Below are 19,610 nucleotides of genomic sequence, written 5' to 3'. Positions count from 1 at the left end.
GTTATATTCTTTTCCTGCTTAGGAATGCAATCTATACTAATTGCAATTTTTTTTTTTCTTAGGTCTGATGCTCCTTTCTTTACTGTGCTGAAGATACTTTTGTAAAGATTATGAATAATCTTATTCTAACAAAATCAAAGGCTCAAATTTTATTTACAACTTTGAGTAGGATCTTTCAGTGTTGAAACAACAAGCAAATCCTCTGCAATTTTGAATTTTCCTAATTATACTTCTCCAACTGTAAATATGGCCTGCATTAGAAATAGTGTGGCCAGCAGGAGCAGGGAGGTAATCATCCCCCTGTATTCGGCGCTGGTGAGGCCGCACCTCAAGTATTGTGTTCAGTTTTGGGCCCCTCACTACAAGAAAGACATTGAAGCCCTGGAACGTGTCCAGAGAAGGGCAACAAAGCTGGTGAGGGGTCTGGAGCACAAGTCTTATGAGGAGTGGCTGAGAGAGTTGGGATTGTTTAGTCTGAAGAAGAGGAGGCTCAGGGGAGATCTCATTGCACTCTATAGCTTCCTGAAGGCAGGTTGTGATGAGCGGGGGTTTGGCCTCTTCTCCCAGGCAACAATCAGGACCCGAGGAAATGGCCACAGGTTGTACCAGAGGAGGTTTAGATTGGACGTGAGGAAAAACTTTTTCTCCCAAAGAGTGGTCAGGCACTGGTATGGCCTGCCCAGGGAGGTGGTGGAGTCTCCGTCCCTGGCAGTGTTCAAGAGGCGGCTTGATGAGGAGCTACAAGATATGGTTTAGTAGCGGTGGCAGCAATGGTAGTGGGAAGACGGTTGGACTAGATGATCTTATAGGTCCCATCCAACTATGTGATTCTATGATTCTATGATTGCTCTTAATATCTTTCAGCAGCATTTTCTTCCAAGGTTTAAGTCAGTAATTTTTCTCTTACTTTTGTACTCTATTTAAGGGATCTCATATAATCTTTGAGTACCAAAAAGGCATCCCAAGCTTGAGAAAATCCATTAAGTTTCTCATATGTCTGGCCTTAATCTGAAAATGTTTATAACACTTAATTCTAGGCATCTCACATCAATACTGGAAAGTGAATTTGTCTTGTGTTCCAAGCATCATCCTTTCTCCATCAATCTAAGAAATTTTAACCACCTACCAAATTGAACTCCTCTCTTTTCTTACAAACACACAACATAGCAAAGGCAAACTATGACAAATTTATTTTAGAAAGGAATGTAAGTTATGACCATATGCGCAGGCATAAAAATAAATCAAGTCTTATTGGCTGACTCTGCTGCCATAGGTTTGCCATGTAGTACTATCACAGAAATACATTAATTCATTACCTGAAAAAGCAAGGCCCTGCTGATTCTCCTTTCAACACCGATCCTGCAAGAAACTGTAAGCCTCCTTCCACATTTCCCCCTCCCTCCTTTTTTTTTTTTAAGGAGGAAACAAAAGAGAGAAGGCAGAAAGAGGAGGAGATATATCTCCTCCTTTCACTTAAATCAATCAGAAATTTCTATCCCAGATACAAAAAGCCTAGCTCAGAACATTTTTATTGTAATGAGCTTTTCACAGAAATACACAAGTAAACAGTAAAATATGCAACGCTGAACAGATATTTCATTTTCTCAACTCACAGATTCAGCTACAACCTAGAAAAATATTTCCAGTAGTGTAACAAAAATGTGCAAAAGTATTTATCTCTGTGTGTGTGTGTGTGCGCACTCACACGCAAATATAGCACACAACAACTGAAAATAATTAAGTATGGCTTAGGTATCCAATATGTAATAAACAGCAGAATTATGTGTAACTTTGATCCAGTCCACATTTTGTATGGATTATGATGCTAATTTCTCATACAATCAATGGGCCATCACTGTATGTATTTATATTTAACCTAATTCAAAGAATCGCCTTTGTGTTTAACTGAGTGGAAAGACTTCTCTTAACATTTCTGTTCCATCATCTCTCCTTATGACACACATCCTTACACTAAATTACCTCATTATCACAGCCTGTCCCATGAAATTAAGGTCCATAATTACTGCTACTTTGCTAGAGATCAAAGCCAGAACTGTCCTTTAGAATTTATTCATTTTGAATGTCCATCTAAAAGCATCTCAGAACGTGATTTTACAGCGTACTTAAGTGTTGTATTTCACATCTTACTTTCAAGCCACATTTCCAGCCAGTTTCAGTAGGAGTTGTGTATGTGCAAGCTTCACATGTCTGTTTTGTCCATCCTCAGAGATTAGGAAAATAGATCACGAAATCAGACTTCACAAAGGTACTCAGCTACCTAGAAACATTTAGCAACTCTGACAAGAGTCTAGAGTAAAACACACTTTAATCAGAGAGCATCAAATTGCCTTAGATCATGGAGTCATATTCTTTTCTTTACATTGTTCTCTATTTCACTCACTATGCACATTCTAATCTCTAAAACAATGACACAGAAGTCCAATGAGGTGTTCTTCCATGCAACCTCATCACTAGGACAGCAATTCTACAATTGCAGACTTAAAGCTCAACTTTACAAAAGCTAACTTCTGAATGCTGGACTCAAGCTGTAATATTTTAACTGTAGCAGGTTTAATGGGATTTCAGGTAAAATACTCAGCTATGAAAAAGAGACCTCACGTGAGTCTACCTGGGACATTCAAAAAAAGGAATCTTAAGTTCACTTGTACTGAGCTTCACCATTTGAACTCCTGGAATAACTTGTGCTCATGGTAATCACCAAATAATGGGGGATGAGGGAAAAAAAAACCATGTTGGCAGTACAACTGATCAATACTGAGAGCAAAAGAATTGCAACTTTGACTCTCAGACTCCATCATCAGAGACAAAAATATACAAGTAACTTTTTCGGTACCAACTTCCAAATTCTCTAAGTCAGACACAAGTAAAAAGCAAAAATTTACTTTTCTAAGTGTCACAGTAAACATTAATCATTCTCATCTCTTTTCTCTCCCATGTATGTGTACGTAACATATCCATATGTACACACACGCCCTTCTAAAACAAAAAATCAAATCTAATTTTTTTTGTTAATATGCTGCCAAGTGAATTTTCAGTTCAAGCTAGCCTTAAATTTTTTTTTTAAATAATTCAGACATAATTATATTTGCTTTACTAGCAAAAAAAATTGCCCTTTATGCTTCAAAAGAAAGTTCATGATTACATCTAATGCACACAAAATGTGCTATCACATAATGAGCCAGAGGTCGACAAATTAAAAATTGCACATGTGATTAACCATCATCTGTATACTCCTTCCTTGTTATTAAGAAACTACTCCTGCTATTGCATCTATACAGCTTTCAGGCACAGGAGCAGCTGACTTTCTCAATAGTAAAGGCTGCTTCACTGCTTGCATACAAAACCGAACCTAAACTATATTAGATTATGCCACAGGCTACAGCCAGAAAAGTTGAAGAAACAGAATGAAATACATTTAGGCCTTCTTTCCACAGGGAAGGAAGAGATACCTAGCAGACATGGCGAACGCTATGAACAGATAGCAGGTTTTTCCAGTACTGTATCTATTGAATACAATTTAATCGAACTTCTATTGATGAGCAAAAAAACCCCTATAAATATTTGTTTTGCTAGGGACTTTGGACTTCAGTAGGAACATGAAACTCTCCAATATGCACAAATGTTTAAATCAATTGCATTTCCTACAGTAATTAACTTCCTAGGAACAGTTTATCTTCACCAAATAGGGACACTGCTGTTTCAGAAGCAATATAACGAGGTCAGTTTCATTAAGTTCAGTTTAATTTTAAGACTACAGGTATTTAACTTTGTCTTTATGCTGACTGAGTGCTTCACTTTCTGATGATTACTATTATTTCAGTATATTTACATTGTTTATTAATGTACTTCCGATGAGTGAACGTGAGGAAATTGAAAATTTAACATAAAAGCAATGATAACTCCTGGAGGTGCAGATATAACGAACTGCCTGCACATAGCAAGCAATACATCTCCTAAACCTACGCCCAGGCAATCATCTCATATACACATTAACAGCAGGGAGATACTTTCACATGGCAGGTTTTTTTGTTTTCCCCTTTTGAAGCAGAAGCTTATTCAATACTAGTCATATCAAAACTTGTCTCTTTGACCATGCCCTCTAGCTCCCAGATTTGTAAGTATCTCCAGGGCAATATAACAATACAGCAACGATTTCAGTTTTAGTGAAATAACAGTGTTTACTATTTACTGAATAGTAACAGTGTTTCCCTATTTACTGAAACTAGGGAGAGTAAAATGAAGTTGCTGCAACACAATGAGTCATTGAGAAAAAGCCATGCAAGATAAAACATAGAATTCTGGAAAAATCATTAAAGTACTATCTTCAGAGCAAATCAAAGGCTGAATTTACTAAGCAAGAGCTCAGCAGCAACAGAGCTAATCACTGCCTGAGTTTTGGTGGATCTGTGTTTTGTAGATAAGCTTATCATATCGAGTACGTCATGTCAGACCATAAAGGGAAAAAATTATGTTATAATCTTTACTTTAGTGAAAGTATGTATTTGCTTCTGTGCAGCTTAGGGGTCCACTGTCCCCTCCCTCCAACATGTAGAATTTTCCTGTCATTAAGACCTTGTTCAAATTTGGTTGATACTGGCTAACTCACTGAGGTTACTTGAGGAGATGGACAAATGGGTAATGCAACTACATAAAACCACTTTGCCCCACAAAACCAGACTGCAATTTATATGTAATTTTTATAAGCTCATTTTAGCAGGCCACTTTCAGCTGCTGGTTCTCCCAGTGTTTCTTACCAGGTGCTCATGTGCTTGTAGCACCAAAACCCACTTCTTAGAACAGCAACCCAACTTTCCCTCTTTGGCGACAAAAAAAACCCCAAACTTGATCCGATTCTTCCTTTTGCTTTTTTTTTTGCTTGCACACACATAATTCAACCGGAGTTAGAGCTGTATCAATGTAAAATTGAAGCTAAGCTCCTGTAAATTATGGGAGAACTTACATTAAACTAACAATTTGAAACATGAAACAAAATTCTCTCACAGCAACTACTGCGTTTTGATATTTCACATTATGCACCCAACTAATTTGAAATGGACAAAACAATGCAGTGTGTTTCCATAGAAACATGTTAGATGAGGATGTATACTAAATAGTGGTCTCAGCAAATGAGACTGCATTGCAGAAATATGGCTTTGAAATACATTTGAAAGACAAATGAAAAATATTTTAAAAACAGGACCTTGTTTCAACATTTTGTTTCAAAAATTAATGAATTTAATAAAACACACAGGTAACACGATCCTCAACCAAGTGCTAATGTGCTTATTAGTAACATAAGGGTGAAGCAGCTTGTCAGCGGAAATCTTGATATAAATTTGTAAGCAGCTAGCACATTCTGCTCTGGAATAGGCTTAAAAAAAATTAGAAATGTATTTCTTTCTAAAAAAAATCCAACCTGAATTGACTAAGATAAGTTTCAGATATGGAATTGTAAATATTCTCTCTAGTATTTTAAGGTACTTTCAGTCAAGGTGCTTAAACACTCTAGGAGCTAGTTTTATGTAACTGTAACTTAATTATTTGTGTCAATTCTGCAAAATGATAGAGCATATATATTTTTGGAAGATGTTACCAAAAACTGTAAACATTGGCCTAATCTTTGCTCTCATTAAAGGCAAAAGGAAATTTGCCTTTAATTTATTTAGTCCTTGAACCTCAACTTTGTTCACTGAAAACACTACTGAGCTGCTGACAAGTATTCTTAGTATGAAGAAAAATCTTAATACTAAACCAATATTTATCTACTAGCATATGATCCACAAGAACTTTAAAGTACAGACTTATTTTGATATATCTCTGAAATATAAGTAGCATCCAGTGTATTTCTAGAAGCTTTGTACTCGTCATGGATTTTTTCTGCAACCAAGCAGCGCACACAATTTTGCCCAAGTTGTTATGCGTATATGCACACACACACCCCAATGTAATGAAAAATAATTCAGTATTAAACATTCCCTGCACGCAGTCCACTACATGTACAACCAATATTGAAGCACAAGAAGGCATTATTCCCTAATTCACACACAGGAATACAAATTAAGAAATACGTGAAGAGCTGGTAGCAGATAGTTACATACAGAATATAGAATAGTTACATGGTACAGGACTGCTTCTTTGTGTCCATTCTTTAGGATTGCAGTTACAGACAAACTAGAACCTTCTTTAGCAAATTAAAGCAAGTACAGGAAAATCTAACGAGATTAAAAAGCACTAAAGAATCTTACTGACAAGGCTAGAGATCAGTGGTAGATTAGGTTTTTTTATTATTTCTTATATAGCATTCAATCATATCAGTGGTAAGAAACATTGCAAGTTGGATCAGTTAAAGATAAACAGATTAAAAACTTCAGAAATAATTAACAATTAAGATGTAATTTATCAGTTTTTCACATTACTGAGTCCCTTACTTAACAAAGACATAAACAAGTACATACCCTGATCCAAAATATCTTCCTCTTCTTTTTTGGCCTGCTGCAGCAAAGAACTTTCATCAGTATCCTTGGTTCCTGAAAAATGCATTTAGGATATGACATTAACCTCTGCATGTGAATGGAACTGAGTATCTTTCTAGCGGGGGAAAAAAAGCCCTTCTGAAATGAACATTTGTTATTTTTATCTGTCTATAGTAGTTACACCAAACAGCGCAGCAGTAAAACAACTGGAATAAAAAATTACAATTTGTACTTTGCTACACAGACATACCGGTAAAATTACTTCTGGGTAATACTGCTGGTGCAACTAACACACCTACTAGTGTTGAATGGAAACATTGGATTCCTTCCATAACAAGGCAGTGGGATGCAGAAAACTATGGAGATTTTATAATTCAACTCTGAAGGAAAAGCAAACGTTAAGAAACTTAATACAAAGTACTGACATTTGGCATAGAAAAGAGGTCCATCTTTTGGATACACAGCTCACATAGCCAGAAAAATACGTTGGCAATTGAAAGATGATAATAGGAAAAAATGGACAAAAGACTATGGCAGACATTTCCAACAAAACAAGAGCAGAATCCCATGGTCTATAGATGGTCTATAACTAGTGATATGAATTTTACTCAGAATCTCCATTTCCTTTTTATGAAAATTTAGTATATCAAAGCAACACAGATAAACATATCAGTGAGTATAAATGGATTACAAGTTTTTCCCACCTTTCTGATGCCCATGTGTCATCTTCAGCACATCAGACTTGACTGGAACAGGAATATTTGCCTCCTGCGGTATATTTCTAAACATCTCAGGGTTTGCATTCTGTGTGCAGGTCATATACGAGACGGCATGCTTGGCTTCCATATAGTACATAATGTAAAAATTACACATTTCATCATTGGCTGTTCCCCTACACCACCCAGAAAAGATGCAGCAGTTAGGAAAAAAGGAGCTGAACACAGTTGTTATTCAATTCATTTAACTTGTTTAACAGAATATTACAAGGTTGCAATGAAATGTTTAGAGGTCTCACACTAAAATATTTAACGGCTTCACTGCAGCCAGTATCAAAAGTTTCTTTCAGTTTATACTGGAGAATACTGGTTTGCACAAACTCCTCAGGCATCTCAGAAATTCCTAACCATTTGGTTCTGATTCTACAGAAAATTGCATCAACTATTTGAACTGCTCTTCCTTCTCATTCCCCTCGTATCCTCTTCATAGTGTGTCATCAACTATGCACACGTTCTGATGAAATAAGACAGAACTGTATCATTCATTACATCACCACTCATATTGTTCTCTGTCAACCCGGGGCAAACCTAATTTAAAATCATTACAAACAGCATCCATGTTTCATTTCAGCAGCTATCTTTTACGACAGTTTTTTCACCCCTATGCTCAAGGGCATCCATTTATTAGCCAATCACACTGGTTCCAATGCCTCAAAACTTAATTTCACTACACCATAAATATCTCTTAAAGAGAAGACAGCATGGCCATCTTGAGAATAACCTGACCACAAGCTTCTGTAAGGAAAACATAAGTGCAAAAGGAATGATTAAACACTAGCAAAAGTCAGTTCTTTGATACGTGTTGTGCATGTACTTAAAACAGAATAGGCTCTTCTGTACTGCTACATAATCCTGCCTTGAACAGAAAAAAACTAACTGGTACAACAAAGAATTTTTTCTGAAAAATATTACTTTGTGAAGCAGACAATACAGGGCCTCTTTGCAACTGTGATCTGTTTCTGTTTTTCTTCCTCTGCCATATAGGTTGATACCTTTTATTTATAGCTACAATCCTGACAATGGAATAAGCTATGACTTAAAAAGAAAGGTTCACAAAATAAAAGGTTTTACATTACAATTTTTTAATTAGCTTTCACAATTAACCAGTGAGCCCACATTTACAAAAAGATTCAGGGGTGGCCTATTAGCTGTTTACAAAAGACAGAAGCACTGACTTTTCCAGCAGCATCCTGCAGAATTCATTTATTCACCATAGCAACAATAATGACACCAGCCAGAGGGGAGACAGGGGAAACATGGAAGAAGAGACTGTTTCAAAAGGGGAATTGGTATTTTTCCATGCATCGAAAATTTACCGTCCCTTTGAGACCACAAAAATCAGACTCTGACTTGGCAAGCTCTGCTTAAGCTTTTAGAAAGCATTAACTTCACTGTTGGACTCTCAATATCTGTCACTGTAATTGCCTCCTCTTTAAAACTCCAGTAGAAAAGGGGATGTGGAACCCACAGGAACTCTGGTTCACTTGACACTTTACTGTCTAAACATTTCAAAGTTGATAATATTAAATATTTACAGTTTTTTAAAAAAAAGTACTCTGTCAACAACAGTTTTAGTTAATTCACAGAAAACCCAGAATCTTTCCATTAGATATCTGAACTCCTGAGAAATCCTGTTTTGTGAACAATTTAACGAGTAGAAATGCTGATGCACAAGTTAAAAAGAAATAAAATTAAAATTTCCTATTAACTACCTTCACAACACTATCACAGATACCTAGAACTGTCTCCAGATTTTGGTATATTAATAGTACACAGTGAAGCATAACGAAACAGAGGATTTAGCATTGAAAAGCAAGATAATGCAGTTAAAGAATCTTAAATAGTGAATGGGAACATGTTGCCTCAGGCACATAAACCTTCTCTTAAGTAGAATCATAGGAAGTAGTACAACATCTGTTAAACATATTTTGAAAGGGAAAGATACAGGTTGCACTATTTTCTGTCTGTTAAGAGTTTTAAACAATAAATTACATTGCAACTGGAAAAACAAGCAGGCACCGTGGCCAGCAGCACTTTCTTCTACAAAGACATGATCTTTACACTGAATGGGCTCCAGTTCTTTGATATCCCTTAGACTGGTAAGCTATATACTACCTGACGCTTATATCAACTCTAATGTTTATTCTGAAACATCATTAAGTTGTCTATTACAAAAACACAGTGCCTGCTTGCATGGAGTACTTACTGGTCTGTAGCAAAAAAATTAGAAGAAATCTTTTTTTTATTAATTAAGAATAGTTGATATCCTCCTTATTTGACAAAGGATAGTTCAGCCTTTTAATCTGAAAAAGTTTGAACTTCAGGAGAAATACAGCTAACTGAAATGGATGATTTATGAAACTTTTGAAGAGATGACTCCTGCCTCACCTCTTCACACAGAGACATTAAGTCTGTGCTCATGTAATTACCCTGAACTTGTATATAGTCAATTGCACAAGTAAAATCAGGTTTCATTTCTGAATTTTGGTTTGCCAAACTCTATACATTTAAGCAGCATGCCTCAATACCTAATTTAATTTCTCAGACTAGGAGAGGAAGCAGAATGAATAAGGTTAGTGTGAACTATGGGGGACATGAAATAATGTAAGATAATTGAAAGCTGTTAGTGTAACTGAAGAAAAACATGAAAAACACCAAGACCAAATGTGTAAAGAAACAAACAGCATAGCAAGAAAGGGATAAAAACAGAAGAAGAACATCCATTGTCCCTCCCCAAGTTAGGTATGAACTAATAGACTTGGCCAAAAATGACACTTCATTCATATGAAAGCAACTAGTTGACTATCACAGAAATTATTACACAGTTAAGAAAGTATATGTCATGTTTTAACTACTATTTTAACTACTATTTTAACTACTATTAGCATATATTACGAATGGTTAAGCTTTAACTGATCAGCTTTGGAAAAGTGAATGGATAAAGTGAACTCTAAGTTTGTTTTAACCCTGCCTTCTATGTATATTAAAAATAAATCATATAAGGAATTTAAGATCTTTTTTTTTTCAGCTAGTTTAAGAAGAAAAAAAGGCAGAAAACCAAATATAGAAACTGGGAAAGTGAACACACAGACTTGATCTGATCCTTTTCAGGTATGTTTTATTTCACAGCTTTCCTTTGATGTTTGCATTTCCTATTTTTTCAGTGTTTATATTTGGAACTCAATGGTTCTTTTAATATTTCTTTTGGACCGACAAATCATTCTGAATGGGAGCAAGACAACTGCAACATCAAGGCAGGACTTTCCAAGATTTAAATAACTTCCATTTAATTTATTTTAGCTGTGTATCTTCCCATATACCCAGTATTGTTGTGGATACATTTCTTTTCATCCATTAATTTCATATTACTGTGGTAATTATTTTCCAATCATATATGCTTCCATATTATGCATCAGGTTTTGCAGATTAGTTTAAGTATTTGCTTAAAATGCTCATGCATTGTTTCTCAAAATTCACAGGTAGAAAATACGTAATAAAAATATAAAGGTCTGCTTGTTTCTTTAGTTTCTGTTCCTGTTACTTTCCCACTCAAAGCGTATTGGTACATTGAAAAGACCATAATTGTCCTAGGATTGTTTCTTAAACTGTAAAGGTTATTCAACAAATAGGAAGTAATTTGGGGAATGTTACAGAAACGTGACAGAAGCTTTTAGAACTTCTAAAAAAAATAGTTTACAGTTAAATTAAGGTTTTGGATATACTTTTGTTAGTGATACGGCTTTTGTAAAAACCTCTTCTCCAGCAATTAATTTTGCTGCAGCTGCTACTCATCAGTATTTTAACTACCCACTGAAAGGTGATAAATTTGTGTTGGATCCTTAACCCTCTGCTGAGATATAATCTTAGGGGGCTCAGTGCACTGAAAATGTCACCCCTTGACGTGCTGCGGTACATACCTTCATCATGGAGAGATTTCTTCATATCTCTACATATGCAGTAAATTATGGTTCAAACACCTTGGAGCCAGTTAAGAGAATAGTAATACTGCATATATTTTTACAGTTCTGTTTGTCAATTTGATCCTATAGAGCTCTGTCTGTCATCTTTGGCTAAACAGCATCACTGACAAACACAGTTCAGATTTCCCTATTTATCATTACTAGTTATTTAGGTTTTAATTGTTTTTCATAAAAACCTGTGTATTTTTATATTGTAAAAAAAGGTAACTGGTAACTGGAACATTATTCTGAATTTTTAAGCTTAGATTTTATGATAGGTCAAAATTTATCAGAATTTTATAAGCCTACACAAATTGTCATTCTGAAATAATGAAGAGAAATTGTGAAGCTTTATTATTTTCTTTTAAACAGCCAATAACTTCAACTTATTAAAACCCACAGAACTGATATTCTGAATCCTTCTCTAAGTGTAGAACAGCCCAACATCTGAGTAAGGTGTCTGCCAGCATAGCTTCACCTGAGAAATGAGAACACTTCAGCGAAGTGATTATTCATGTAAGGCAATGAACATTGTGTAGTGTTAAATCCTTAGCAGACTAGATAGCAAAACAGACCATTCTGGCAGAATTGAACAGTCTGTAGAACTATCTTGGAAGAAGACACGAAACAAATACATTTCTACATATAATCAATACCTTGGGAAAAAATGGTTAGGAAATGGAGGAAATAGAGAAAATTTACCCTATATGTGTCTCTGTAGTTCTGCCTTCACCACTGAACACACATCTAGCTGCTAGGATATCATCATAGCTAACATCTACAGGATGTTCTACTGGATAGAATGCCTGAAAGAGAGGATGATTCACCATAAGTAGTGAAAGTGCCTCATATTATTTATGTCAACATACACACATGAGAATTACACTGCTATACATCTGAAAAGTACTTTCAGAATGGTTTTTGCATCGTAATGTAATCATAATACTTGCCAGTATTCACTTCGAGTGGCACAACAACACCTACCAGTGGAAACACCATGAGACAAATCTGTGGGTACATGACTGCTAATTCAGCTTCTAATTTTTAAATAAAGATAATTAGAATTTAGAGTTAGAATTTAAAAACCAACCAACCTGTGGTAGTTGTGGACTCTGTCTACCAATCAATGTCCATTGACCGTTTCTCACTCTGTATCCACTCACTACTTTACCTATAACATATCAATATGTATGTGAACACAAGAGGTACTTCTAAAAAAAACATGTTGTAGCATCAGAGTTCTTCTGTTATATATCTGATATTCCCATGTTACAATAAAGCTCTTACCTAGTCTGTGTGTATGAACTCTGTAGGCAAAGAGGTGCATTGGAAACCTTTTGTAATGGCAGGCAATGTCTGCATCAACCACTGTTAAAATATGATGGCAATAAACAAAGAAAAAGACATTATTTATCAAACAGTGAAAAGTTATGCTACTGGACTTCATTTAGTGTGCAAGCAGTTTACAAAAGGTATACCTACAGCGCACAATAGACAATTTCAACAGATACTAGATAATATCTTATATTTCTGCAGTGTATATCTCAAGACATCTGTAAATAAAAAGTAATGAAATATAGTAAAAGTCACTTGAAAATGACTTTCTGTGACAATGTGCATACAAAATAGAACTGAAATTCAACAGCATTTTTCCCAGCATATACTACTGCCATTTAATGAAATACAGTAATACATTCATTTACAGACTATGTTGAGAGACACTTAAAATAAACATAGCTATGGTAAACAGCCCACTCAGGAGAAAACTGAAATAAAATTATATAATTCTAAACTGGTACAATTTATAATGATGGCTTGATTTCGAGATCTTATAGTTCTAGGCCCAGTCTTAAAGATTTAGTGTTAGCTGCAGACTTTGGCAGAGAAGTGCTGTGCAGACAACGTCTGCAGGCTAGTTTTTGTGTCAGGTGCAGTAAGAGTAGCTAAGGAAGAGCCTAGAGAGAAATGCCTCTGCAAATGCCTCTCTGAGAGGTATCTGGGGAGTAGCTGTGTTTTTCCTGTTATAACAAACTTCATGCTTTACTTATTAATTGAAGATTTGCTGAAACATGAAAAGGCAAGTTATCAACAGACACAAAACTGCTCTAATTTTCCTTTCCCTCACCCCTCCAGATGAAAAAGTAAATTTCTACATTGATCAAATATTTTTTTGGGGGGGATCAGTTTGATATATTTTCATATTGAAGAGCAAAATATGTTAACTCAAATGAAAAAAAAAGATTTCAAGTTGCTTAATTCACTGAACAGCTGGAGTCAGTTGAGCAGTTGACCACCTCACCCTGCTCAGGCAGCTAACTCTAAATGTGACAAACAGCGTTCTCAGGTATCCAATTTAAAATTCTGGTACAGCATAGGAAGATGTAAGGTCAGTGCTCAACTTCCTTAAAACAGAACATGCTAGCTTGAAGAAGTTATACAGGCACTATCCAAGCTGAGTTTCGGACAAAATCCATTGAGTAGGATTCTGAATAGAAACTGTTCGGAAACTTGATTTTACAATGTTTTTTTCAAAATTTTGACCTTTTAACTAAAAAGTAACATAGGAATAAAGTTTCTAAAGAGCAGCTCCTTACTGGTAGAAATTAATTTCTTAAAACTGAACTCTCAGTAAATCACAAATGGCATGAATGACAAATGCAGATGAAGAAGAGTCCAAAAATTGTTGGTTTTTTTTTTTTCTGGGAGAGGTGAGAAATAAGAAAACAGGAAAGATTTTTCTGGTAAAATATTAAGATGAAAATAAATCAAATAAATACTCTTAGGAATCTTAGAAACTTCAGTATTGCATACGTCATTATTGTTTTGTACAACATTGTTTTCTACAACATTGATTGCCTTTGCAGATGTAGTAATCAGAAAATATGACACAATTTTAGAACTATTTTTTTAATAGTTTGTTCAATTAGGCAATTAATTTGTCCATCTAAAATTCAGCGAGTTTCTGGTAAATTTTCTTCCACAATGAGCAACAGAAATAAATCAGATGCTGAAATGATACAATCACTTTATAAAATTACGACTCACCTTTCTCGCCTGGTGGTATTACGGTGTTCACAGACATCATAAGATACATTCCAGCAATCAAAGGCTGCCTGAAATTCAAAACCCAAGCTCTGTTAAACAAGCCTTTTATAAAACCTGACTGCAAGTGACATAATACGCAATAACGTTTAACACTACCAATTCCTAAATATTGGAGCATGTCTGAAACTGGTCCAGTGAGAAAGTTGTTAGACAGCACTTCCCTTTCCGTCTTTATTTTTTCATACTGAACTACAATTTTTAAAGCATCTTCTAGAATGTATGTGAAACAGGACAAAATGATCATTTACATAATTGCTCTTCTTGTCCCAGACTTCTAAATATGAAGCCTTTAAGCTGGATTAACTCAGTAGTGATAGCACTGTTTCATCAAGTTTCTTAGTAGAAACGAATTTTTTTGCCAACAGATGACATATGGCTTCAAAATTCTTAATATTATTCAGTATGTATTATATTTATTTCACATGTTTTCAAAGGAGGGGTTTCCATGCCTTCTGTTACGATGAAAAAAAATCATAATAGGTAAGTATTTTTAAAAATACTCACTTTTGATGTGTCAGATGTAAAGTTACACCAGAGCAGTCTTTGTGTTTATCTGTACAAATCACAAACCAAGTTTAATCATTAGCAACTGAACCCATTTGAAATTATTCCATGTTAATAACACTTTCCTGCTGTATAAAAAATACTATAAATTAGTTTTAATCTTAACTGTTTGCAGTAAAACTTTTAAATTGTGGAAACATTACTGAAATTTGCACAAACATCACATTGCTGCCTTTGTAGCAAAATCGTAATATACAGCAAAACCCTGGTGGAGGAAAAGGTAATGCTTCAGGTAAGAAAGAGAACAGAGTAGCTATGGATCTGCACGTAAGTGCTAACTTGGGAGATATTTTCCTCCCATCAGTAGCTAGACTCCAAACTGCAAAAAGCAGTGCATTTGAACAGGAGAAAGGATAATGATTACAGTGGGACAAAACAGGGAGACTTTACAGATTGAAAAGTATCAGTTTAGTTTCTCAAACATTAGCTATTTCAGTCACATGTCATTTCATTATTAAGGGACAATATTCTGTTTGGTTTTTATCACCATTGATACTAGAATTTATTTTCATTATGTTCACAAAGTAGACAGTCACTATTTTTACAAAATATATAAACTAGTACATATGTTACGCAACTGAAAAAGTTGCTAACCCAATTTCTCTAAGTTCTCATAATGCTCATCATCTTGCTATCTGAGAATCCTTAAGTTTCTCCAGCATGTGTGTCCCAACAAACACTTCTGTATTTAAAAATCTGAATCAGTAAATCGCAGCGGTACCTTCACAGATAGCAACAAAAAGGAAAGTCTTCACTGTATATGCAAAAGAAAAATTAGAACAGTAGCTCTTTTCATCAAAACTACCCACTACTGTAGTTGCACTGAATGTTTGTAAAGCATGTCTCATGAGAAATTTTGAAACCAAGTGTGATGAATCAGAAGGAAAGCAGCTGAAAATTCCATTGGTAATCCAGAAACAAAAGCATACCCATTCAATGCAGATGAAATTTCTGACTGTTTGTGTTAAGCTACATGTAATATTGCCTCAAACACAGAGAGTTCAGTCCCTATATTCTGCATAAGGGATTGAATATGGGTTCAGCAGAGTACTGACAAAGTTCATTTGCAGTTACACTAGAAGTATTTTAAGACTATGCACTTGTGCACAAAAAAGCAACGTCAGCCAGCTGCTGCCACTGTACCACTCACATTTTCTCTGTTCTACAAAACAGCCAAATAAACAATATATTGTAGCAAATGGAAATTTTCAATATAGTAACCTACATTCTTACACATAATTTTTATGCAAACATGCTTGCTTGTACAGAAAAATAACAGACTCTGAAAAATTAATCTAAACTTTAAGATTAAAATTCTCCAATTTAAAGTACAGTCTTTAAAACACATTTTAAATACAATCTTCTAATTTTTTTTTAAAGTTACTTCTTTAAAAAAAAAAAATTTCCATAAACACATTCACTGCATAGCAAGTCATTTGCAGGGGGTAGCAGTGGGAGACATAAAGAAGGAGGAGAAAAGGTTGAAGGAGAGAGAAAGGATAGGACAAAATAAAAGACTAAGTTAGAATACACAAGGGAAAAATGACAAAGTCAAGACATGGTCAGCACTGGCTGAAGATGGAAAGAAAAAATGCAGTTATGCCATGCCAGAATAAGCATTAGTTTTCAATCACAGAGAACAAATATTGCTTTCAAATAGCCAAGTCACGAATCCAAAAGCATCAAAAGACTAAGCTATTAGGACAAAAGTAGGGGAATGGTAGGAAAATATTTAAGAGAAAGAAAAATTAAATTACTTGCCCATGGTTTTAGAAAAAGTTCAAGATATATATATACTGTTCATCCTCCTCAACTTTTCACTGTAGGAATCTTCAGTTCCAGTCTCAATACCTCTATTTGCTGTAAAGGTCTTTCTGAAGTCTCCTTCCCTTTCTTGTTTCAAGCTAGGTTTTTTTTGACTAAATTTTTGGCTATTCATATAGCACAGATGACGCTGCAGAACTCTGCTTTAATAAGTCTAACATTGTTAGAAATTTCACACTATATTGATTTCAATGGAAGTTGGGAAATGCTTCCTTCCTCTCAGAACATTTTACTTTCTTACTTAAAGCAATACAATTTTAAATTAAAAAATTTTAAAAGCAACCGGTGGTTTTACACCTCTCAGTTTTGCAATTTTCAGTTGAAAACATCACCACTGTCTTTTAAACAAAGCTGAAAAACTATCCCAAAGGAATAAAACCAAATCTGTCATATGCCAAACATGAGTCATATTTGAAAAATCTCTTTACTAAGTCACAGTGTCTCTTAAAAACAGAGACACAGGAGGAGGGAAACAAGTGCAATGTATTTCAGTTTGCCAATATTCAATTGTTCTCACACTATTTAAATTTTCAGAATATTGAAAAAAATGCATTCAATATTGAAAAAATTTTCATATAAATTGAGCAATTTCAAAATGAACTGAAGACAGTGGGAAAGTTATTATTGCTACTATACAAGGCAATCATTATTCAGTATAGGGAGAAACACAAATCAACTTATGTCCCAAGAATTTGATCTGCAGTGCTCTGTCAACAGTAAAATAATAGCTGGATATGTCGGTGTAGACTTTTAAGGAACTCCTACAGCGCATTGTAAATTTGTCTGTGGTTATATTTAGCCATGACTGAGCTAAACAGTTTTCTAACAACTATAGAGGTATGCTGGAAATGCTGTACAGCTCACCTCCTTGAAACACTCAAAGCTGCTCAAACCCCTGCCCAAGAACACCAACTGCACGGAGGCCAGGGTGGTTCCTGGTGCAAACTCTTTTTAAGCTTTGCTGTGTGACCTAAGCAAAAATATCCTTAAACAATACATAAATAAAACAAAATCTTAGTCTCTTTCCAGTCTGCCAGTCCAGCTTATCTAACTACTTTGATTTCTTTGTTTCAGCTGTTCAGCAAATACGCACTGCTCTGAGACAAAGAAGTTACTAGTTACCCCTGCCATGTGGCAAAGACCAGAAAATACATTTTTATACACGTCAGAAACAGATTCAAATGAAAGTCAACTGTTCATGCAGAGTTTCCAACTCAAATGAAACTAGAAGCTGTGCTTATGACTGCCTTCTGTGTGGTGTGCAAATATAACACAATCTTATTAAATATTCTCTGTTTTTATTTACTCATGTCAAACAAAATCAATGGTGCATGTTAAAGCCTAGTACTCTCTTCAGATTTTAAATACAGCATTTGTTTTAAAAATTGTATATGACAACTTTGTAATGGTAATTCAAAGTTTAACTGCCAATAAACCCTTGGATTAGTTTAAAAGAATCACCCATGCCAATCCCGTTTATCTCATTTTCTAAGAGAAATATCTCAAATACTAGAAATACTCAGACTTTGTAAAATTAAAAACTCATAATTAAGGAGAAGCCAAATTGTCCCGAACAGAAACGCTTTCTTTCTGTAGGCTAATTTTGATAAAAGTTCCAATGCAAGTCTGACAGGCTTCCTGCCAGTCTCTCTATCCAGACCTAGAATCCTGAACTCTTTAGTCCCATATATTATAATCTGCCATAGAAGCTGAGACGTCTAGAGCTTCCTAGATATTTGAAATTCTGTGTTTTTTTACTCAGAAGAAAACTTAAATCACTCTTCAAAACCTATTTACTTGTAGTCTGTGTACATACATTATAAATTATAGAGCACACTGTTCAAACTACTCAGCTTCTTCATTTCTCTGTTTCTAACAGGAACAGTATAGCACTCATACATGGCTACTAGAATACTTAAAAGGCTTTCACTGCAACAGAGTGCAAAGCCTTATGAAGCTCCAAACACCTTGTTATTTCAGTCAGCCCTTTGATTTGTACCAGGATTTCCACATATGGTCTCAGAATTGGCTTTACCTCATTAAAGATAAGAAGTTGCCTCAAAACTGGAGCACAATCTCAGAGCATGGTAATTCAAAATCTAATGCCCACAGGGAAGTAACTTTGTACCAGTTCTATTTTGAAAGACTAAGACATACAGGAAAAAAATGAACTTGAAGTCTTGGTAAAGCAAAAGGCAAGTTCAGTATGTTGCATTCAATACTGATATCTAATATTTGATACATAAAAGAACACTAGCGGAATTAATTTTTTAATGAGAGTCAAGGTGCTTGCTCTTGCTACTCTCTTCACTTACCCAAAACAGATTTGGCAAAATTATTTTTAGAAGTCTAGTAATATATAGAATAGAACTATTATCTTTATTCAGTTTCTGAAAAACAAAATAGAAGCACAGACTCCTCAGTGTCATTTTCACAGCATACTTTCCAAATAGAAGAGACAAACAATTGTTGATCCTGGTCGGGTATAAATTTTTGAACACATAAGTAGCTTGTAAAGGCCACACATGACTGATTTGCTGAAAGGATATAATAATATATCATACACATGAATATCTGTGAATATGCAAAATTAATTTTATTCAAGATACAAAAGTTAAACCTTTTGGTTATCAAAGAGAAGTACACTAAATTCAGTGCTGAAATAAGATTAGAACTCAAATGACAGCTTACAGTTCACATGCTTATGAAGAAAATAGCTATTTTTAAGGCATCTACCAGCTTGGTGGTCAAAATTAATTACTCTCCCTAACAAAAAAACCCAAAACCAAATCTAACACTGAGAACCTCACACCTCCCTCAGAAGAGCAGTTATGTCTGTGGTATCACATGTAACGTGAGTAACACAATTCTTGTAGGGAATGACAGCA

General features: G+C 35.0%; 1 protein-coding gene across 5 annotated transcripts in view; it reads right to left on the bottom strand.

The window, feature by feature from the left end:
* The window catches only part of PAM (peptidylglycine alpha-amidating monooxygenase), a 75,750-nt gene that overhangs the window by 31,391 nt on the left and 24,749 nt on the right, over positions 1-19,610 (bottom strand). For all 5 annotated transcript variants that reach the window (XM_086770168.1, XM_086770169.1, XM_086770170.1 and 2 more), the window contains exons 7-13: positions 14,839-14,887; positions 14,275-14,342; positions 12,517-12,597; positions 12,324-12,400; positions 11,932-12,035; positions 7,199-7,386; positions 6,477-6,548 (exon numbers count right to left, since the gene is read on the bottom strand). In XM_086770168.1, the coding sequence (XP_086626294.1) occupies positions 6,477-6,548; positions 7,199-7,386; positions 11,932-12,035; positions 12,324-12,400; positions 12,517-12,597; positions 14,275-14,342; positions 14,839-14,887 (639 nt within the window). The remainder of the gene's footprint in view (positions 1-6,476; positions 6,549-7,198; positions 7,387-11,931; positions 12,036-12,323; positions 12,401-12,516; positions 12,598-14,274; positions 14,343-14,838; positions 14,888-19,610) is intronic.

Source organism: Chlamydotis macqueenii, chromosome Z (assembly GCF_036417535.1).
Source record: "Chlamydotis macqueenii isolate bChlMac1 chromosome Z, bChlMac1.mat, whole genome shotgun sequence".
Taxonomy (NCBI): domain Eukaryota; kingdom Metazoa; phylum Chordata; class Aves; order Otidiformes; family Otididae; genus Chlamydotis; species Chlamydotis macqueenii.
This window is presented reverse-complemented; position numbering and strand designations above follow the sequence as displayed.